Source organism: Dermacentor silvarum, chromosome 6 (genome assembly GCF_013339745.2).
Source record: "Dermacentor silvarum isolate Dsil-2018 chromosome 6, BIME_Dsil_1.4, whole genome shotgun sequence".
In the NCBI taxonomy this organism is placed as follows: domain Eukaryota; kingdom Metazoa; phylum Arthropoda; class Arachnida; order Ixodida; family Ixodidae; genus Dermacentor; species Dermacentor silvarum.
The window spans coordinates 20,106,554-20,130,834 of NC_051159.1; the positions used below are offsets into that span (position 1 = coordinate 20,106,554).

The window sequence follows — 24,281 nt, forward strand, 5'->3', positions numbered from 1 at the left end:
ATCTTTGAGGTTCGTACACCCAAGAAATCAAATGGCATCACAATCTCCGAGACGAGATAAAAGAGCGCTGAATTGGACACGTTTCGCAATAAGCAAGGATAAGTGGCAAAATCCTATTTCACCGCCTTCATATCGCAGTCAGATGTCGATGATTGGGAAGCTCATAATACCATGCAAGTACGCGTTGCACCAATGTTGCATGTCGTCGTACTTGTATAAAACCAGGTGAAAAAAAAGAAAATATTTAAATCATTCATCCTAAAGAGCTTTCCGCTATTGCGGCTCATGAAAAACGTCAAATGTTCTAGGAAAAAAAAACACTGCTCATGTGCATCACTCGCAGGAAACATGCTTTCAAGTTTTGTTATGGTACAAATAGTGTCAATGGTAAGGAAAGGACATATCACTACTATATTGGCCTCTGGGTTGCAAGTGATAATAACTGGACGAAACACATCGATACTATAAGAGCAAGAAGCACTAAAAGCAAACCATTTTTTTCGTCGGAGGACAATCTAAGCTTCCCTCCGTATGAGTCCTCGCCTATAAATTAATTATTTCACGAACGATTAACTACGCATCCATAACCTTGGATCCATACACTAAAATATAGATTGACAAATCTGATGGAATACAGAAGAAATCCGCGTGCTTTTTTCATTACAATTTCGAACACAAATGAATGACACAAATTTCCACAGATATAAACTGCTACCTTTAATTTAAAATCGCATGTTCCTAATAAAATTTCTCTAACGGAGCTACACAACAGACAAGATACAAATGTTCCCATTTTCTGCCGATTACTCCTGATGGCAAGGAGTTGACGTAGCCAACAACTCCTTTTCAATCAATCAATCAATCCGTGCTTTTTATATCACAATTTAAAAAAAATACATTGATCAAGTTACAGGAGAGGTCTTAGAGCATAACGCTGCATGTGGAGCTCCTGTCAGTAAGTTATGTAAATAATACATGTGGAGTACAACCGCAATATTTTGAAAAAACAGATTGTCAAAAACTAGAAGGAACGAAACAGTAGGACATCATTCCTTGCAATATAGAGCAAAAATACATGATAAAAATTCGAAGTATTAGGCATTGAACACAAATGGCAGCAACTCGTTTTTAAAAATTCCTAATCAGGAAGAATGCTTAATGTGGGATAGAAGACGATTGCGCAATGTTAACGCTGTAAACAAGCAGTATGCTTTCTTTAGTTCGAGTGTATTGAAGGCAAAGAAAAAAAAATTCCATTAGAGGCATATCTGGATGGGCTATTATTTACGAGAGGATTACCCAATACTGTAAGTATAAAATCAACTGATTGATAGACTTGAACAAGATAAGTACAACAATAAAATGGGTTAATTTATGTATAGAAAGTATCAAGAAACTTGCGGGGAGATGTAAAACAAGAACGTGCTCTCACCGTTACTTTTATGCCACACGTCAATTTTTATTGAATGCACAGAATGTGATTTCTATATATGAGATTAGAATCTAGTATTACTGTTAGAAATGAACACTCATTGACAGCGGGAATAAAACACTGATGTACAGCAAACAAGTGTTATTTTCCTCACCGAACTTCCAAAGACTGGAATACACTAACAAGGCCTTCAGGGCCCGTCGGCCGTTACCAAAGGAAGTGAGAAAAATAAATACAAACAAATACACAAATGCAAACGTCAGAAAACATGCGCTTCCAGCCCAGTTTTAACGTTACTTGGATCTGTAATAGAGGAGGTGGGCAAGTGGTTCCTACAGTTGCAAGTTTGAAGAATGAAAGAATGAATGTGCTGGTTACTATGGCGGTGAGCTCCAAACACTTTAAGACGATGGTCGATACGAGATGATATGGACGAAGGATGCGAAAGTAACTCTTGCTTCATACGAGGGTTATGGTAATAAATCGTACGCAATAAGGCGAGACATGCAATTTTTTTTTTTTTTTTGGTGCGTGAAGAAAGCAATGGAAGCCGTAACGCTGTTTTCATAGATGAAACGCTGGAAAGACGGGAGTAGTTAGAGAAAATAAAACGTGTGCTACAAAGAAGTACAGCTCCAAGATGACTAGTAAGACATTCAGTAAATGGATTCCACACAGCTGATGCATAATTCAGTTCGGAACGAACGAAAGTTTTGTAAAAGAGGAGTTTCAGAGAAGAAGGGGCATTGAAAAGTTACGGCGCAGGTACCTAAGCATGCGATTAGCATTACTAACCTAAAACTTGAATAGAAGAAGGGTTCGCGTCGGTGAAACGACGAATGCGGTACGATGACGACGGCACGAGGAGAGTGGGATGACGGTGATGAAACGGCATCACAGGCAACGGACAACTGACGACAACTGGTTGACGACGAGTGTAGTAACGAAGACTGCATCACGAAACTTGTATAAAGACGATGGCGTGACGAAAGTCAGAAGACGAAGCTGGAGTAACGACGACGGAACCTTCTTTCTTTTATCTGGGGTTTTACGTGCCAAAACCAGTTCTCATTATGAGGCACGCCGTAGTGGAGAGTTCCGTATTAATTTTGACCACCTGGGTGGGATTCTTTAACGTGCACTACAACGCAAGCACACGGGCGTTCTTGCATTTCGCCTCCATCGAAATGCGGCCGGGATTTCATCTCGCGGCGGGGCTGTGACAACGGATGCATCAATACTGCAGGACAATGACAGCCTGAACACGATGGCATGACTCGTGTCGGACAACAAAGCTGTAATGATGATCATGTAGCGACCCCGGTGACATCACGAGCCTAGCGGCCCAAGACATTGGAAAACATTGAGCCACAGTAGAGGGCATCACGACGACGGCATGACGAGAGTCAGAAGTTGGAATGGCGACAACGAAACCACCACGACGGCGTCGGGGTCATGAGCACAAGCTTAGTGCTCAAGCTGCTTGACAACTTGCGAGTATGAGATAGCACATTACCTAAAGAAGGAAAAAAAAAGTTGATCGCATAAAACAGTGCCAAGGCATTTAAACTCTCGAACAATTTCAATAATGCGCCGGTTAGTTCTGAAATTACCGTGTGGAGAAAATAATTTGTTTTGATGTGTTCCTTGGGTACTTTATGCACTTTTCGGGGGCTATCTATAAATCTATCTATCTATCTCGATCACTGGGTAGTTTGTGGTCGAATGGTTAGCGCATCGGGCTGCTGTGCTTAGGTAGCAGCGTTCGAGACCAACCATCGGACCAACACTGAGTATGCGCCAATGAATACATACTCTTCAACGAAGCTCTTTCACGCCGACACGGGTGACTGTGGATCTTTAGTTACCGCTGTGACACTCTACGACCCCGACTTGAAGTACTGGGTATGCACCACTTGGTCTTCAAGGAACCTCTTTGATGAGAACTTGGATCACTGAGTACGTGAAACTGGGAATTTGCTACCCTAGATTCACGGAACATATCCCTTAAATTGCTTCGATGTTGAGCGGAATCGAACCCGCGTCACAAGAGTTCCTCAAGGACCCGACGCATTTGCAGGCTGCACTACAAATGTTCTGGGTATTCGGCGCTTCTCAATGAACGCCTTTCACGCCGATGCTTTACTGAGCTGCGCCACTGCGTATGTGCCGCTCTTGAATGAACGTCTCGCCAACTTCTCTCACTGAGTATGGGCCACTGAGTGTGCGACAAGCGACTGAGCGTTCGCAGGCACCGGCGCGCCACACTTCTGGTCTCGGAGGCCACGGCGCCACCTGATGGCGCAGCGTGTGCGGACAGAAGTGCGGTTGGCCGCTCATCTCGGCGTTCGCCCGCACGCCAATCATTTCGGAGGTCACGCGCAGGCTTCACGTCGGCGCTAGATGTCACCGAGTGTTCTTAGGGAACATTGAATCCAATTCTGGGGTTTTACGTGCTCTGGCAAACTACTTCTTCTGGAGCGTCGCCGGCTTAGACATGATCGTGTAGTGGGGGACGGCTGAGTGACGTCAAGAAGAGGAAGTCAAACTATGGAGTAGATCGAGGGAAGGGACGTACAATATAAATCCCCACTGTTCTTAAGTGTGCTTGTTGGTTTCACTGTTACTGGCGACCCGGACTACGAACGCGACCTTCAATGGATCAACGTGAAACTCTAGACGACACCAACCCCGCTCCTGCTACCACTACAAACGGTCAGGTACCTTCTACGGGTGTTATAGGAGCTACAGCCACCATTACACTACCGCAGCTATGGCTTGCTGATCCCACGTTATGGTTCATACAAGCTGAGAACAAATGCCGTAGTCATCGCGTCACGTCGGAAGTTCGCAAGTATCAACTCTTGCTTTAAGCATTGCCGCTATAGGCCACGGCCGAGATAGGTGGCATCCTCGTACAGCCACGTCACGAAACTCCATAAACGACAATCAAAGACATTCTTCTTCGCCATCTCGTCCCACCTGCGCATCGGCGTATTCAGCAGATCCTGAACAACGAAGAGCTCGGTGACAGACGCCCAAGCCAGTTTCTGCGTCCCCTGCAACGCCTCATTGTTGACCAACTAGACTCCTTGGACACGGCCGTATTACCTGAGTTGTTTCTACAGCGTCTTCCATCCAACGTGCGCATGGCTCTCGTCACAGCTCAGCATAAGTCCGTGTCGGAGTTCGCCGAACAGGCGGACGATAGGATGAACGTCGCTACAGCAGGTATAAATGCTGTCCGTACTCTCTAATTCCTGAGGTGGATTCCCTTCGGGAAACAGTAAACGCGCTCGCATCTCAAGTCGCCGAATTGCGTCAGGCATTGCGCAACACTCGCATCTTCAATAACCGACCTGTCCAACTCATCATCCTCTCATGCAGCCTTCTATGCAACGGCCGTTTCAACAACCTGAGCGCAGTTTTTCATCGCACAGCCTGTGCTACTACCACCGGCGTTTCCGCGCCGCGGCTCATCGGTGTGTGTCACCCTGTTCGTGGCGCACGGGAAACGCTCAGGCCGCTCGCCAGTAACAGCAGTGAGCGATCATGGCCATACGTCAAGCCGCCGTTTCTATGTACCTCACCGAACCACAGGACTGCGCTCATTCGTAGACACTGGTGCGGAGGTCAGCATAATTCCTGCGTCCAAAGCTGACCGGCGTCTCCAGGCAAAGTCAACGCCCCTACAAGCTATCAACTCTTTCGTCATCGCAACTTGCGGACAGAAGTCACTGACCCTCGATCTCAGTCTCAACAGAAGGTCGCAATGGCTATTTTGGATAGAAGACGTCCGCTATGCCATCTCAGGAGCTGATTTCTTTATACATTTTCATCTGCTCGTGGACATGAGCCGCGTGGTGGATAACATCACGGGTCTGTCAGTCAGCGGGTTTGTGTCGCACGCTACTGCCCTCAACCCTACTTTCGTCAAACTGCCTGCTTCACCGTGTACAGCTCTACTCAACGAGTTTCCGGAGATCACTACACAGTCTCCGTTGTATAAAAGCCCAAAATACACTGTGACCCATTAAATTGTTACCACAGACCCGCTCGTTCACTGCCACCCTCTCCAACTCGTTCCGATAAACTTCGAGTTCCTCGCAATGAATTCGAGCATATTTTGCAACTAATCATCATTCGCCCGTCATCAAGCTCCTGGCTGTCGTCACTACACATGGTATACCTCAGAAGAACAATGATTGGCGGCCCTGTGGTTATTATCGCAAACTCAATTAGGTCGCTGTTCCCGACCGATACCCGCTATCAATATTCACGACTGTTCTGCCTTTTTAACCGGCACAACAATGAAGCATGCCGGATTTAGGCCACGAAATAAGACGAAGAACAAAGCGGACGAAGGAAGAGGACGAGGAGGAGGAAAATGGCATCTGAGAATGAATAATTCCCACATTTATGTTTGCATTATTTTATACATCTCCTTTCTCATTGTTATTTCAAACTACCCGGTTCTTGGCCAATCCCCCAGAGTGGATATGTGCCAGTAACACCAAGGCTCTACCTCTACCTCTACCAATAAAATGGCGGAAACCATCCGTCAGTATTAAGCTATGTGTTTCCTTTAGTTGCGTTTACTAGGAACGCTACATAATTTCGCGCAGCCCGACAGGATGTGGGTTACATTCTTCGTCGACCAGACCTCGTCGCAGCGCACTATCTTCACTGGCTACCAAGTGCAAGATCACCCGTCAACATGTCTTCCGCGCCACGTCAGCTCCTCTGGCCTAGTCGACGCAGTGCTCAAAGAAGCGCCCATATGTCATGAGGAACTTTTGCTGACAGAATCCGTCAAGGTGAACCTGCAGCTGGCGACAATAGAAGAGCTTGTTTTGGCACCCATGCGACGTGGTTCACTGACACAGGATATGTCAACGGAGAAGGTGAGCCACGTTTTGCAAGTTTTTGAAGGGCAACAGCGACAGATGATGCAACAAAGTCAGCTTATGGCAGCACTAGCCGAGTCTCTGAGGAAAGGAAAACGAGCGCCGGATATGGTTTAACCTGATGTTTTTGAAAATGGCTCCGAAGACCCGCAATATTGGTTATGGAATTATGAGTATGCTTCTGACAATAACGGGTGGGTATCCTACGGAGAGAAAGTACAGAACATGCGACGTTACTTGGTGTCACGGCCAGAAAAGGGTGCGATTTGCTGTTCCTGGATCAAAAGCCAGCATATTGGGAGGAGTCAAAACAGCTTCCTGGTGGCGTTCCAATGCAATCCATTGGAGAGATGGGAGTTGGCGCTACGCTTCAGACACGCGTGGCTCCCTACTAGAGTACTGCCTTGAGAAGCGTCGTCTGTAGCGCATGGCAAAACCTGAACTCTCATCACTCGCAGTTATAGCTTTGGTAACGCTGGCACTCTCGCTCAGTATTCGAAAGCAGGTCCAGCTGAAAGCCCCCGATACAATAGACGACCATATGCGGTGTCTGAAAAATGTACCCGTGTAGCCAGCACAGGAAAGTCCTTGCGGAGAAGAATTACTCCTGGACAGCATTGCGCTCGTAGAACCTCAGTCGCATATACGATTAAAACACGTTGTGGGGCTAGTTGGTGCATAGCTTTGAAAAGATGAAGCGCCAACAGTGACAGCACACTAAGAAGGAACAAAGACAGGACAAGGCGCTTCCTGTCTTTGTTTCTTCAAGACAGGATAGCGCCTTGTCCTGTCTTTGTTCCTTCTTAGTGTGCTGTCACTGTAGGCGTTTCATCTTTTGAAAGCATATACGATCCCTCAAATTCTCAGGAAGCCTTCAGAACAACGTTTTGAAGTACTTGAATTGCTGCTCAAGTAGTCCTGGTAGCACTCTAAGCGTTCTGACTGTCGGTGAACCCCACACAGAACTGGGTAAAGACGATCGGCCTCTCGGGAAAGACTGCCACGAAACTGTGTACTTGGCATCTTGTAACCTACTTCATGTCCCTGTCAAGATTGACGGATTTTGAGATGAACGCACTCGTCATCAACCAGAAAAGAATAGACAGCAGCCGCCTCCACAGTGGGAGGACCCTACGTGTCCAGGGTTACGATGGGGAAGTAAGCTCCCACAATGAGTGGGCATCTGTGGTGATTGAATTTCAAGGCCATTGCGTAAAGAGCGACGTGATGGCAATAGCTGACGTCACCTATGACTTCCTGTTATCTCGCCCTGACATGAAAAAGCTTTAAGATAAACCTTTATTTGGATGACAGGGTTTTGGTTGAAGAAAATGCTAAACGTACAAAAGCGGAGAGACACCAAGCCCTCTAAGGTTAGTTCACTGTGAAGAAGACATCAGAGCAAAGTATTCAGAGCTCGTATGCATAGAAAACTATCCTTCGCCAATGAAGTCACATGCAGTTCCCTTTGAACTCGCAGACAAAACTGTGGTTCGGAAAGCCCCATACAATATGTCAAGAGAGAAAAAAGGCTTGGTTGAAAAAGGAGCTGCAAGCAATGTTAGACGCCGACATCATCCGACCATCAGTTTCACCGTTTGCTTCACTTATAACAATCGCTCATAAAGACGATGGGACTTTTCGTGTCTGTAACGATTATAGGATTCTAAACCGCCAAACAGAATAATTACCTTTCCCGATGCCAAAAATTGATGCTGTTATTGATGAAACTGGTGGTTGCCACTGGTTTTCACGGATTGACCACTGCAAAGGCTTTTGGCAGATTCCCGTGACCGAAACCAAAAAGTACACCACATTTGTTACGCCATTCGACTTGTTCGAATATAATCGACTGCCTTTCGGATGGTAGAATTCCCCAGCGTGGTTTCAAAAGATCATGAATGACATCTTGAAACCATACTTGGGTACCTTTTGCAATGTTTATATAGACGACATAATCGTTTTCTCGAAGACAAAAGAAGATCACAAAAGTCACATTTCCCTAGTTCTCCATGCCCTCTGCCTCGCACATCTCAAAGTAAACTTTAAGAAAAGTGTATTCTTCCAAGAAAAAGTGGTATTTCAAAGCAGGGCATTTGACGGCTGTACCAAAAGCACAAAGCAGGAATCTGTTGAAAGAATTTCTAAGTTGCTGAAGCCTTACGACGTACATTTCCTTCGTGTCTTCCTGGGCCTCTCTGGACACGTTAGGGCCTTTATAAGAGACAATGCAGTCAAGACCCGGTGCCTCACACGACTAATCCAAAAAGACGTACCATTCCTGTGGAGTGACGAGTGTGAAAGTGCCTACCGTCATCCGACCCTATTCTCCGCATTCCTGACTTCTGTCTACGATTTGTGTTGAACACTGATGCATCGCATTGTGCAACTGGGGAAGTGCTCTATCAGAAACTCTCAAACGAACCTGACCACCAAAGACATCATGTGGTGGAATACTACAGCTATACATTGAAGCCTGCAGAACTGAACTACACCACCACCGAAAAGGAAGCACTGGCCGTCTTGAAAGCTGTTCAATATTTCCGAACATACCTAGAAGGAGCGAAATCTACACCTTTCACTGACCATCACCTTCTTGATATGGCACAACCACGAGGACGCATTGCAAGGTGGGTTAACTACCTGCAACAATTTGACCTCATCGTTTCGCGCCGCCCTGGACCGATGCAGATGCCTTGTCCAGATTGCTCGTCTCCGAAACAAGCCAACAGCCGGAACAGATTAATTACGTGAAGCTGTGGGAAGGCACAGAAGAAATGAAAGATATCGATGGAATGTACCACGTGCCACCGACAATGGTTCCAAAGATCCTTCACGTTTACCACGACACTCCAGAGTCAGGTTGGGTTTTGGCGCACATGGCCAAGTATGAAAGAAGACATTAGCAACTATGTACGGACATGTCACACATGTCAAGTAAACAAAGTGAAGTACAGACAGGCGACAGACGTCATGATAATCCCGCAGCATTCGCGAGTGCCCTTTGAAGTCGTTCACTTGGATTTTGCAGAGCTAAAGAAAGCAGGTGAAGGTGTCAAGAAAACGCGGGCGTTTCTACTTTGCATAGACGAATGCACCAGAATGATTACGGCTGAGGCAGGAAAGGAAGACGCCCGCAGCATCATTGCTCTTCTTCAAGGCGAATGTTTTAGACACGCGAAGACCATAGTGTGTGACAATGGACCTGCCTTCTGTAGTGCTAAACTAACGAAGTTGACTGGAGATCATGGCATGACTATAAAATTTTGCTCGCCCTACCAGCCCGCCGCAAACGGCCTTGCGGAGTGTGCCATCCGAGATGTGAAGCAATTTATAAGGATGTGCCCAAAGTGTGCAGGTGGGTGGAAATGCTGCCTACAGGCTGCTGTGAGGCACCATAACCGGTCATGCATCAGTGGCTTGGTGTGCAGCCCACTTTTTGCTGCCTCAGGAGTCACGCCGACACTTCCTGTGGATCGCGAGCTGGGTATCCTTCGCAAGCTTCAACTTACCGAAACAAAGAAAAGCGCGCAGGCGGAGGATATTTACAAACAACTCATGAAGAGAAACTTTGACAGAAGACGCAACAATGAAATGCCACACATAGAAGTTGATGACAAGGTCCTAATAAGAAAAGGCGTTGGGACTTCAAATGTAAAATTTCACAGACCCTTTCCTGTGGTAAAGACGGCCTCACAGCACGGCATCCTGAAGACAATATGGTATCTGGGAGCCTCTGGTAAAGGAGAGTGTGCCGCCATCGGAAATGTTTTCAAGTAGCACACCCGTAGGTGTGAACAAAGAGAGCCAGGGAGGGTGAAGCATGCCGCATTTAGGCCATGAAAGAAGAGGAAGAACAAAGGGGACGAAGGAAGAGGAGGACAAGGAGGGCAGTTTCAGTTAGAATAAAATGTCGGAAACCATCCGTCCGTATTAAGCTATGTGTTTCCTTTAGTTGCGTTTACTAGGAACGCTACAAACAATATATTCGAAAATCTATCTCGTGAAAGCTTATCACGAGAAGAGTGTGGCCGTTGAGCCAACCGACATCCCAAAAACAGCTATAACTATCCCATTTGGCCTTTTTGAGTATTTACGCATGCCTTTCGTTTTGCGCAACGCAGCTCGAAATTTTCAGCGTTCTATATACGAAGTCACCCGAGGCTTACCGTTTTGTTTTGCCTACGTAAATTATCTTCTTGTCGCCAGCAAGGAGGCTGAAACCCTCAAAAGCACATCTACGTCAACTTTTCACTCGACTTCGTGATTACGATTTCGTCATCAATGTTCATAAATGTTAGTTTAGGGTTCCGGAGATGATTTTCTGGGACATCACATCGCCAATAATGACATCACTCCGCTGTCTGACAAGGTCGAGGCCATGATCGACTACTCGCAACTAAACCCCCCCCCCCCCCCCCCCCCCCCGTAGTTTGCGACGTTTTCTCGGAAATTATCAATTTTTATCTCCGCTTCATCCCTGCATGCTCTAAGTTGTTGCAGCATCTTGAAGCACTCCTTTCCACTTCGAAAGCTGAGTCTACTACACTTCCTTGGGACATGGTCGTTGATCGAGCTTTCGCCTCCGTTAAGAGCAAACTTGCCGAAGCCGCCGTCCTGCATCACCCTTCACCGACCGCTCCATTATGGTTGACGCTTCTTCGGAAGCCGTGGGAGCCGACCTTCATCAGTGAATTAATAGTGCATGGGCGCGCACCTCCTTCTTTTCCCGAAAGTTACGTGACCCTGAGCGCCGATACAGTACTTTTGGACGGGAGCTCCTCGCGGCCTACCTTGCAGTGAAGCATTTCAGGTACTATCTTGAAGGGCGACTATTTATGATTCTTACCGGCCACAAACCACTTGTTTCGGCTTTACGTTCCTGCAGTACCACCCATGCTTCTAGAGAGCTCTGGCATCTTGCTTTCATTGCCGGAATCACCACAGACATACGCTACGTCAAAGGTAGCCTTAACAGGGCAGCGGATGCTCACAATCATGTTAGCATCAAGGCCACGACAAGTCCTATCAACCTTTCCTTGTCTTCACAGCAGCCCCAATGCCTGACATAACGGCGGAGACAGTTGATCATACTTTTCTGTCTACCTAGATTAGCCGTTTTGGTGTGCCTTCAGCGGTGACCACTGATCGAGGCAGACAGTTTGAGTCGGCACTTTTCACATCAGCAACATCCCTTCTGGGTTGTGCGCGCATTCACACAACTGCTTACCATGCTGCATCAAACGGCATCGTAGAGTGACTACATCGTCACTTGAAAGCAGCACTCGCCGCTCCGCCTCACGCTGAGGATTGGCTATCGCACCTTCCGATCGTACTGCTAGGACTTCGATCAACTGTCTAACCAGAACTTGCCTGTTCTGTAGCTGAGATGGTTAACGGCTGCACCCTCCACTTGCTGGGTGACCTCGTCAACCCAGTATCTAGGCCGAATGTTTCACATCCATCTTCTTTCGTCCATCGTCTACGGATTTTCATGCAAAACTTGAGTCCATCGCGAAACTCTGCTCACAAGAATCAACACGACGTTGTCGTACCCTCAAACCTGCAAACATCTTCAAACGTTTTTTCCCGTGTTGACACGGTATGATTCTCCTTTGTCAGTCATCAAACGTTCTGCACATCATTTCACAATCCTGCGCAATGGGCGTGAAGACACAGTCGCTGTCACAATGATCAAACCGGCTCCCATTATCAGCACCTCCGTCTGACCACCTCTCGAAGTGACCATGGCAACTTGTCCGCAGGTGTTGACTATCTGTGGCAAAATTTTCTTCTTCTGGCGAGTCGCTGGTTCACACATGAGCGAGTAGTGCGGGACGGCTGAGTGAGGCGAAGGCGAGCAAGTGGAGTAGATCAAGTGAAGGGACGCACAAAATGTAAAGCCATAGTGTTCTTAACTCCGCTTGGTGGTTCCGCAGTACCAAAACAATTATTTGATTGTGAAGCACGCCGTTGGGGTGTACTCAGGATTAATTCTGAACCGCAGGGGATTTTTAACGTGCCCCAAATGCATGAGACACGGGCGTTTTTGCATCCCGCCCCTATAGAAGCGTGACCGCACGGCCTTCATTTGATCCCATAATCACGTGCTTAGCAGCGCAACACCATTGACGCTAAGCTGGTGAGGACGATGAAAGACAGAGATCGGAAAGGTCATTTGGTGGCTCACTGCCACGAATGCGGTTGGCGACCATACTTGTGTAATGCCGTGGTGCTGTAACGCGACCCGGACTTCCTTGCACGGCTGATAGCAGGTGCTGCCGAGGTGAAGATGGATCAGGAGCCTTCACAGAGCTCCTGACACGGATACGAAGGGCGCTCACGTAGACATGGCATGATGCGCAGCCCCCAGACACGCGTATGCGATTAACGTATCGGTTAAACACACACCAGTTGAGAAGCACCCCACTACGATATGAGCCGGCTTCATACGCACACAAGACCCTGCCGACACCGAAGAAGCCCTTGCCGCAGTGGGCGGATTACAAACGGTCATCAGTGACTCCAAAACTGCCATCATCTGTTTTGCCGGCGGCACCATCTCCCCGACCACGGCACGCATCCTCCGACAACTGCCCGAGCGAGGGGCACGCAACGCCTCAGGCATGATCGACATCAGCAGTGATGACGAAGATCCCACTACCATCCAGCTGATATGGGTCCCAGCCCACGCACGAAGCCCGGGTAACGGAGCCACCCACCAACACGCTCGAGAACTCGTACACCGAGTGCTGTGCCTGAGCCCGGACCACGACGGAAATGCAGATGAACCACTCCTCACCTTTTACTAAATCACGCAGCACTACAAATTAACAAGGCAAACCAAACAACCCCCGCACCTGTAACAAAACAAAGCACTACAAATAACTTGGCGACGACTTCAAACCCACTCACTCGCTTGCACGTACAACTATAGACACATCTACCGAACCCTCCTCACATCAACATGCACTCTCTGCAAGACACAGACCGCCAATCTGGACCACATCATCCGAGGACCCTCCCCTACTAGACCTCCTAGGACAGTCACCGTCCAGTGAAGCCTGAGACAGAACCCTAAAGACTACAAGCCTGGACGCCCAGCTCCGGGACATCAAACGCGCTGAGGAGGTGGCGACCAGGCACGGCCTGACAGCCACATCCTCGTAGGAAACCGACGGCTTTCCGAAACAAAGTTGTTAACGACTGCTACTGCTACGACTATGAAATGAAAACTACGCGGTGACCTGTGAGGAGCTTGAGAAATATATGTGGCATTAATGAAACCTGTTTGCTTATGGAACATCAAGTGAAACAATTTGAGCTTAGCGAATTGACCACGTATGTAGAGCGGATCTTGCGTAACACAACAGAAACAGATGATGTTCTGTAATCTGAGAAGATAAACCGTGAAGCCAAGCACTGTATTCCCTCCAGATTAGCAGTTTACCTAATTAAGTGTGGGTGCCATACTATGGAAGTATACTCTAAGTCTGCGCGCACGAAGCAGCGACAAGCTCGCAGCTTGACAGTTGAAGGCGACTTCTGTTATATTTTACGTAAAAAACAGTCTTTTAAATGTTTTGTTGCATATGTTGCCAATATGGCTGTCCCATATGAGACTGTTTTTAAATGTTAGGCGTAAGTATTTAACAGAGGTAGCAGATTTAAGGTTCCGGTCTCCTATGTGATAAACATAAACTAATGGTTCTTGTTTGGTTGCAAATCTCACAGAAACTGATTTGGGAAAGTTTATCTGCATTCCTTCTTTAGAGCACCTGTTCGCGAGTAGAACGTTACTAAGTGTGTCCTCGCATGAAGAACTCTTATCAGAATAAATGGTAAAATCACGTGGAAACAATTTCACCTTGATATTTGGATGCAAATCTTTGTCAATAATATTTACATAGATGTGAAACAACACGGGTGCCAACACGGACCCCTGTGGCACACCAGACAAAACATGCAAGTTTTTATATTTCACATCATGAATTTCCACAAGCTGCTCAAGATTTACAAAAGAGGACTGAATCCAATGCACTAGATCTTCCGGTAGTTGAAGCATTTTAAGCGTTTCAATTAAAGTAGCATGCGCTACACCGTCAACACCTTTTTTGATAGGTCAATAAATATTGCATCAATTTGCGGGCGATCGTCTATAGCACTGGCAAAACTTGTGTGTGGCAGACAAGTGAGTTGTCAAATATTCCAACGAAAACCATGGTAGTAATCACCAAAAAGTATTTGCCTCCAGGCTGTTAGATATACGAGTAGCGATAATATGCTTCATGAGCTTACCACAATAGATTATTAACCAAATCAGTCTTTAATTGCCTGGATCAAGTTTGTCACCTGCTTTAAATGCTGGTATTACTTGAGCCATTAGCCAATCTTTAGGTTGTGAGCTCTGTTTAAGGGATTGAATACAAAAAGTCGCAGTTTCGCCGGGAGGCGAGGCATCGATTGCGATAGAAAATTAGTAGAGAGCTATAGGAAGCAAGGGTAGTATATTAATGGGCCGTGTAATGTTGCAAACATTCAATTACCAACTAAATAGACAAGCAGGGTGTCACGCACACACAGGTAAACATGAACACATGTCGCTCGACTACTGCGAAAAGTCGCTGTGAAAGCGGCGGAGTGAGAAAGCGCGCCAGCAGCAGCGGGCAAATTGACCTTCTCGCTGTTTCTCGTCTCGCTTCAAAGCGCATACGAATACCGGCACTCGGCGAATGCACTTTCTCTCCATCGCAGATCGATTTGAAGAAGAGGCCCGCGTGGGCGGGCACTTCCCCCACGTCGCAGGTCGCTTTCAAGATACGGGCGCGCGGCCGCGCTGTGAACAGCAGCCGACGGCGCATAACGCACCCCCCCCCCCCCCCTCTCCATCGCCTCACCCCCGTGCCTCGCGCGCGAGAGACCGTGTGCTTCCCGCCTCCCTTTTCCCCGCGGGTGCGCTATATTGAGCCGCTATTGGCGGCTCACCCTTATACGCTTTCACTCGCACAAACAGAGTACGGCGCGCGGCGACGATTTTATCACCGTTGGACTTTACACAGAACCACACGGTGACGGCGATGGCATAAATGCGATTGGACTGTCCATATAATTGCTATCGCAATAAAATAATGTACAGGTATTGAAATGTAAGTTCGGAGTTGCGTCGAATAAAGTTGTTGGGCAACACATCGGCACCAGCCGATTTTTTTACGTCTTTATGCAACAGTATAGAGCATTTTCGCTCGTGTCTAATTACAACATAGGCAATTGAGTATGAAACAGATGCTGAATAGGTCTCATCAAGAATTGAAGTTCGAATTTAAATCCATTAAATGAAGCTGTCTCGGTAAAACAGAATGATTTTATATGGTCACGTTGCAGTGACGTTGAAGAATAAGACGGTGGCACAACTGCAATTCACGAAGCTAACTCTTTATTGCGCGAAACTGTGCCGACAAAACAAGTGACACTAAAGCGCAACAAGAGCAGTGAGAACACCCCGCGATCGTTAAAATTTGATGTGTGGGTGAAGCGCATCGGCTTTTATACATGCCTTATCGAAGGTTCCAGCGTAATCACTAGTGTTCGCATACGTTGCGCATCCAATCAGATTGCGCAAGGTTTGACGAGAACATAAAGAACGGATAGAATCAATGATAACTTTCGAGTGTGTTCCAAATCATGCAGGCGGATGCTGCGCTGAGCGATAACGTTAAATTGTTAGCTGGTAAGATGCGGTCTCCAGAAAACAGACAAAGAAGTACGTGTAAATATTTTTAATAGCCTATGTAGAGGAATAGTTCTCATTGGCCTAATTATAGTGTCCACACTTTAAGATATCAGTTCTGCAATACAAGAATTAAACACTTTGGAAATAGGATAATTTGGGGAAATCAAATAGTAAAGGAATGCGAAATATACATATCTATAATCTTAGGCGTTTGACTTTTGTGAATGCAATAGTGACTTTCGGAGATATAGGACAAAATTAGGTTGTTTCTCCCCAAGGGCGAAGTACTGACAGCGATGGGGAAGTGTAGCGTTGCACTGGAGCGTCTGGGATCGCGTCCTAACTGCAGGCGGGACACGGCAACGCCTGCTGGGCAGAAGGAACGTCACCATGGCAGCTACCAGGAACGTTACAGCGCTGGCGTTCTAAGCGCCGCCTGTGACGTCACACCTTAATGGTCAACGACGGAAAATTGTGGGCGTACTTAGGAGTACAGTGATGCATTAGATAAAGTTGGCTCGACTGCTGAAACCAGTGCATACACAGCCTAGTGCGCCTATGGTGGGCCTGTACACAATGCTCATGGCAGCGGCGGTAATTCTCCATTACCGAGGTTGATCAGGGTACCACGTGTACTTCGAGTTGTCGTTTTTCAGCCACACGCACTTCGTGTCTCTGGAGGCCCTCTAAACCAGGGTGCGCTTAATGTGCATGTGCCGAAAAGCATGAAGATGGCGGTAGCCTCGACCGCATGAGCACGCCTCGAGGGAGCGTGTAATGTCTATCGCAATAAAAGGAAGGTCAGTGCTTGAACTACATTATTCCTCATACAGTAGCTACTTGGGTGATGCTTAGTGAAACCCAACTTCTTGGCCACCAATACCTTTAAAGTGGTCCTGACAAAAAAATTCTTAGCATAACTGGTATCGTCAACGACGTCTAAAATTTCTCGCGCCCTCTGCTTACTTAACCTGTGCTCGTTCCGGTCAGATCAATTATGTGCGCTCACAGAAATATGTGGAACACTGCCATATTGACGGCATACATTTCTTGATGATAACAGGGAAGATGATAACAGTGAATAGCACATTTGTAAGTCTGTTGCTGCAATTCACCACCACCACCACACATTTGTAAATCACACGGCAAACAGTGCGTTGAGCTTGGGTGCCTTGGTACTACGCAGGGCGAGACCGGCGCCGAAGGCCGTCCAGGTCCACAAGGCAGTGCAGGCCCACGTGGTGACGTAGGTAAGGAAGGGCCCACGGGACCCACAGGACCCCCCGGCCGGCCAGGAGAGGCAGGAGAGCGTGGTCTGCCAGGACCCATGGGCCCAAGAGGCTTCCAGGTGAGAAAACGCCGGTCTCATAAGGGCCCTCACGATGGTGAGGTAGCAAGGGTGCAGAAATAAGGCACTGCGGAAAGGAGTGGGACGGAACGTCACGGTGTGAGCACCGCCTAGACGTCCCCACCTAGGACTTCTTGGCTGTATTTCCAGAGTGAAGCGTGAAATCTAACGAAATATTCGTCCTTGATATCACGCTATATGGAGAACCAGACCTCCGTACTCTGGCATGTGCGTAGCGTTCGACAGTGACCATCACCAATGATGTAGAGGTTCAGCTTGCCCCTAAACTCTCTACTGTTTACGGATTACCGTGTTAAGGGAGCTGTTGCAGTCAGTGGCAAAGGTAATAGTGCCATCTTTTGTCACTTTGTCCAACTACAATACGTTAAATCCTTTGCGCAGCGACAGTGTTCTTGTGCAAGGAAAACCTGAAAACCAGTGCTCGTTAACTGTTATGTCGCTACGAACGCTTAACACGAACAGTTAAGTGGAATATGGTAACTCGCTGCAATATTACCTGTGTGTATTCGCTCGCTAAAATATACGTCATAGTACGTCGCTGCAAGGGCAGTTGCTGCCGTACACCTCTCCGCTATGACGATAATGCGCCACCAGTTATACTTTTACGGAAAAAATAAAGAGCGCTAGTAAATCATGGTAGACGGAGAATTGCTGTCCGAGGGATACAGAATTAATAATTTCCACCGAATCTGTCAAGGCCCTGCTGATCTTTTCATGGAATATCTGACGCCTTCTTGCGATGTCGTTCAAGGCACATCACTGGCCCTTCTCTGGACTATTTTGCGGTACCTGCTTTGACCACTGAGCTTGTCTTCAGTTTCCGAGTCACTTACATACTCACTCTAAGCCTTCAACGTGCCTACGCCGACGCCCTGCATCGCGTCCTCATGACTTACGACATAATCAACTTCAGAAATCGTCCGTTCACCAAACATATGTGGTGAGCCACCGCATCACCGTTTTGGTGATGCGTCTTCTATTTAGAGGAGAGGAGACCTCATCGCATGTCAGCTTGTGAGCGTCGCATCACTCAAACTTGGGTGGCTAAGACGGTTGCGAAATTTTATATAGCCTATATCCAGTTGCATCACTTTTCACACTTTGTTCTGGTCTAAGGGAAATGCAACAGCTCGAGGTTTTGTGCAGTTTACCGCATTCCTAACCGGATAACCAAGGTGGACGTATAACCCCTTTTTGGAATTAGCCACGCACTTTACTGAATACATGGCGTCAGTTATATTTTTATTGACGTTCGTTCTGGGTACATTCAAATTGCCCTGAACAAACGAGACAGTGCGAAAATATGCTTTGTTACACTTGACAACTATACCTCTAGAAAGCGACTTCTTTTTGACTTTTCTACATCCCTGCCGTATTTGAACGCATGATGGACTCCAGTTTGCAAGGCGGCGAGTGGAGCCCTTGTCTCGGTTATCTTGACGACGTGATGATTTTCTATGCCACATTCGGAAGCTTGCACCTTCAGCGCATTTTGGTTCTCTTTACTGTTTTCCAACACGGTGGCCTTCAAAAAAAAAATGCTGGCTCTCCCGTAATCGAGAATACAAGTAAGCATGAAATGGCTACCACCAAAGCACATTGGTTAGAGATGATACTAGCCACAGTCTTAAAACGGGTGTGCATGTTTGCAAGAGCACATCCCACCACACCACACCGCGGCGCGCCGGACGTTGCGGGCCGGGTCACGCAGCGTGGCGCCATCTCTCGTAGTAGGGGACTCAAAACCCACGCCGCGGAACTCGCAGTACGCTGGCGTTGAAGACAGCAAAGGCAAACCTGTCTCAGCGCCAAAAGATGACAATCAAGTGTTTGGTGCCCTGTATCTGCCTTTTGAACGTCGCTATTGGAAATCATAAATAAAACTTCAGCGTACTAGAAGTAAAAGCTTCAGTGACATTATGAAAAAAAAACATTAGAAAGAACTCGGCAGCAATAGTTTTTGTGACTTGTTTGGGCAGTAACTAGCGTATGTAATGCGCTCCTTTACAAAGGGTTGGGGGCCAGAGACCGCATTTCTTTTTTTTTTACTTTTGACTGGTTGCCGGATGATCACTTTTTGTTCTCGCAACGATGCCCGGATGTTCTCGTTTGAGTGCCCGGATAACGGCACTGGCTTTTGGCTCAAGGTCGCTTGGAAGTCGCTGAAAAAGGGAGCAGTAAATCGAATCACTTTTATCTCCCAGAAAGAACGTATTCTGGAGAGATTTATTGGCTAAAAGCTGTTATGAACGGCTAATTGACTGGGCCAATGAACCGTTTACAAGGCAGTTGGGACTAGAACGAAAAATTGCCAATAAATATAATACATAATATCGTAACTATAAAGCAATGAAATGTTTTTCACCATTTCATAATACCAATAAAATAAACAAATGAAATAATAAATTACGTATATCAGAACATCATATGTAATTACATTTCTTAAGAAAAACACAAAGACAACAGAAAATACATAGTAAAAGTCAAGTCAAGTTTACTTACAACATGCACAGAGTACAGGCGCAAAGTACAGGCCACTCTGGCAAGAAAACTGTAAACATACAGCTTGAAGAGGCCAAGGGGTTACCACCAGGCAACAGCAGCAACGCACACATCCGCAATACAATACCTCCGTAGCAAAGCAGGTAGCAATAGCTCTAGCGATGAAGGATCCTTCGCGTCCTGAGATATTCACTAACTGCCGTCCGGGCCTTCGCCTCGGGGGTGGTCTCCAGGGAGGCTGCCACTATCCTCAGTTCGAGGGGTGTGGTAGGATTTCACACAATTACCTGGTTCCCGGCCCACATGGGCTTAGGGGTTCATCCGTCAGTTTCCAACGTCAACGAACTTACCTATAACCGTGCGCGAGTAATCACGTGCCGCGGCGGTCCGGGCGGGTCCGCAGGCGGGTTCGCGGAGAGCTTCAAGGATCCACTTGGCACCTTTCACGAAGTTACGTCTCACTATCAGCTGTCAAGGCGGAGGTACTCCCTCCCGCATTTCAAGCTCACTAGACCGCAGTCGTCCGCTCTCCGGATGCTGCAGGCAGGTTCGTTCCCGTCTCGTAGCACGTTTAGTCACTTTGCTGAAGGCATAGATCCAGTATGCCCTAGCTGCAGGGAGAATAAGTGCACACTCGCTCACATGCTCTGGCAGTGCCCGGCGTTACGTGGCGCCAAGTTCACCACACAGCAGGACTGGGAGAGGGCCCTTAAAAGCGGCGAACTCTCACTCCAACTCTCGGCAGTCCAGGAGGCCTGCGAACGGGCGGAGGGCCACGGTCTTCCAGTACCGGCGTGGGCGCGGCGAGCAACCGCGGCGGACCCCTCTTCGTGGTGTGTCTTATCGGGGTTCTTCAGGACCAAATAAAGTTCATTTCACCTCACCGCGGCGTACCACCCCCAAACCAATGGCCTTACAGAACGCTTCAACCGTACGCTCGGGGACATGCTTGCTATGTACGTCGCCTCCGACCACTATTTGGGACGCCATTCTCGCCTTTGTAACTTACGCTTATAACACTGCTACTCAGAGCACCATTGGCTTTGCACCTTGTTTCTTAGTGTACGGTCGGCACCCGTCGCACACCATCGACACAATTCTACTGTACCAGCCGGATGCATCTGAATGTGCACCCATTTCTGACACGGCAAGACAAGCTGAAGAGTGCCACGATATCGCACGCGTCTCTACATCCAATGACCAAGAGCGCCAGAAGAGCACACACGGTGACACCACTCCTTCACCCGCCTTCCTTCCTGGAGCGCTTGTGTGGCCCCTACCGTATCGTCGAACGCGCATTCCGGTCAACTACGTGATCGAAGCAGTTGAACCTTCTACGGACACGCGCCGATGTGGACGCGACGTTGTCAACGTCGAGCACCTCAAGACCTACTATGACCCACTCATAGTGACGAGCAGTTAGATCTCCTGACGGCTCCCTTTTCGCTCCCGGGGTTGATTGTAGCGAAGGATACGAACGCCATATTGGGTAATACTATCGAGCCCTTTCTAGTGTGTCGATCCCGCCTCCATTTTCCTCGGGAAACGACGCTCGTGCTGAGAGCTCGGACCCTGAAATAACGATCGGCCCAAAAGGCTGGTGCCTAATAAACGCTTTTGCAGTGTGAATAAAGCCGAGAGAGGACTGTCTTTTCTCCACAGGGCAGCGCTCAAGATCATGGAAGAGAACCCCGCGATGGAGCACTGAGACGTGCTGAAGGTACTCAGCGCCAACATGTTGCGTCAGGAAGCGGCGGTTTGTTTACATCCCGACGTTCCTTCCCGAAGAGCGCATCCGCGTGAGGAAAACGAAAGAGCGCATGACGGAGGAAGGTTCACACACAAATTCGACTTAAGTGTGGAACTATAATATTGTACAGAAGTGCGAAGACCGTCCAGCCGAACTTGATAATGTATGCCTGGCTGACTTTGTGGCGAAGTACAACAGCCATAGTAGACAGTGCGTCGCCAGGCAATAATCAGTCGTTACCAGAGGCGCTATAACGTAAAATGATTCCAAACTGTTTTTATTCCAAACTCCTGACGTCAAATTTACGTAACCACCGACGCTAGCATCGGGCGGTGACCCGCAGCGTTGTCTGAACAACCCAAACACTCTCCTCGTTTATAGGAGGTCACCTTTGTTCGCTTTTAAAACCAATAACATTGTCTACACTCAGCGGTTTTTCTTACCTAATTGGCTGACAAAAAGTGAGGAGCACGCTTTAGTGGGGAGGGTTTCGATGGGGCTGAGCCAGCACAGTGAAAATAGATAACCGCATGAAGAGCGGGGTGCTGGCTTCTCCGATTAGTCCGCTCCTCCTACTTAGCTTGTAGTGGCTGGTAGAAAATCACGGCGGCGTGCAACGGAAGGATAAGAATGCCGCTAAACCGGATCCTCAGCGAGGAAGAGTTGCTAGAGCGATGTAGTATGCATGCCGAAAGGGCTCGATAACGTTTTACTGTCACGCAAAAAGGTTTATCATGCGCAAATAAATACATGTTCACCGGCAGGTGCGTGTAGCGAGGGTCTGAGCGATCGGCGGGCAGCCATCTTCTATTCCTTTCGGAACGGGGCAGTCTGTGGCTATTCAAAAAAATTTTCAGTTTTGTTCGGTTTGTTCATACCCGTCACTTTGACGTGGTGAGGTGTTGCGGTTTTGTGAGGTCGCGTGACAGACAGGCGAAGTGGGCGTAGGCAGAAATCATTGGACCAATAGCAGAGGGCTAATGGTGAAAAGGCGTGGAATCAGGAATTATTATTTTTCTTTTGTGCTGTTTATTCATGTATAACCAGTGTGTACACGTTATATCAGATGGGGAGCTATTGCGGTTTTCGTGACGTCGTGTGAGAGACAGGCGAAGTTGAGAGTGGCGCGAAAATGTTTTGACCAATCGTGGAGCCTGAGTGCAGAAATTGGAATCAAAACAGTTTGGAATCATTTTACTTTATAGCGCCCCAGGTTTCGCCACTACCCGCCGAAATAGCAATTGGATTATAAGAAAGAGCAAGTTATTTTCTTCCATACGTTCCGGCGAGAGGTGGACGTGCTTGATCAGAATAACTTTGACATCATGTATGACGAACATTTCCCGAGTATCCTGTAGTGACAGAAGGAATATAGTTGCGGGATGCACCGTTAAGCCATTATGGAAGTGGCGTGGAGCATAATCAATGAGGAAGGAGACTGGAGAGTCCCGTGTACACGAAGTGCGCGTGCCCACCGACTTGCCCGCCGACGAGGACATGGATATCGTCGAAGACGCGCAGTACGTCACTGCGATGCGTAACGAGGGTACCCTGTGTGCCGCCGTGCGCCAGCGCGACGACGTCCTCGGTACCATTGAATTTATACGACTTCATGAGGAGAACCAACGTAGAGCAACACGAAATGCTCAGAGAGATTATGCACCGTGCCACGACACCCGGGTCCAAGCCGCTGTGGGAGTGGCACACCCTTCCGGGCCCCGCCGGGTGCGGAAAGACGTACGTCCTGCGGTTGATCATGGACATCTATAACCGGTACTACAACGACAGTGCGGACGCCTCCTGCTCGTACAACGCCTACGTCGTCTGCGCCGGCACGGGGAAGGTGGCGGTGGCACTCGGAGGGATGACCGTAAACGCGGTGTTCAAGTTGATGCGCTACAACGACGGAGGGCTTCGGGACAGTGATCTGAACATGTTCCGCACCACTTTCACGAACGTCAAGTGTGTGATCATCGATGAGATCAGTATGCTATCGGCGGATACCTTTGACCGCACCGACTCTCGTCTCCGACAGATCCCGTACGAGTACGACGACCCTTTCGGGAGCCTCGACGTCGTCATGTGCAGTGATCGTTTGCGGAATCCATACAGCTTTCCCGCTAATCAAACAAAAAGGTCCTTACCCTTGCTGCGCCAGTCAGTAGGAGTACGTCGAAGATTAGGCTGACACTTGCCAGTCCCATGGTGATTTCGTCAGAGGTTTTGCGGCTGTTAACGGTTACATAAGGACAAAGTAAGCAAATGTTTGTTTTATAGATTATCGGTAAAAGGAACGCGACAACTTGGTGTCTGTGTGTTAACTGATGTTAAGGGGATATATTGAATTACCGATAGGCTGTGGCTAAAGGCACGTTCAACGTCTCCTTCCACCTTTCTTTCCAGGTACGTTAGACGGATCCAGGAAATTTTTCTAGAAGTACGTCCGACGCTTCTTGTTGGTTTTGTTATGTTTCACGTTAGGATACATAGGACATAAGCCCGCTGAACAGCTAAATACGTATTACCTTCGTGTCAACGCTTACTTTATGTGGGTTGTGCTGCAGCATGCCTGTTTCGGCGCAGCCCGGAGA

The 24,281-nt window shown here is 47.9% G+C and overlaps 1 protein-coding gene across 1 annotated transcript in view; it reads left to right on the forward strand.

Moving 5' to 3' along the window:
• The window catches only part of LOC119455318 (collagen alpha-1(I) chain), a 694,093-nt gene that overhangs the window by 495,553 nt on the left and 174,259 nt on the right, over positions 1-24,281 (forward strand). The window contains exon 27 of the mRNA XM_037716715.2: positions 17,256-17,417. Within this exon, the coding sequence (XP_037572643.2) occupies positions 17,256-17,417 (162 nt within the window). The remainder of the gene's footprint in view (positions 1-17,255; positions 17,418-24,281) is intronic.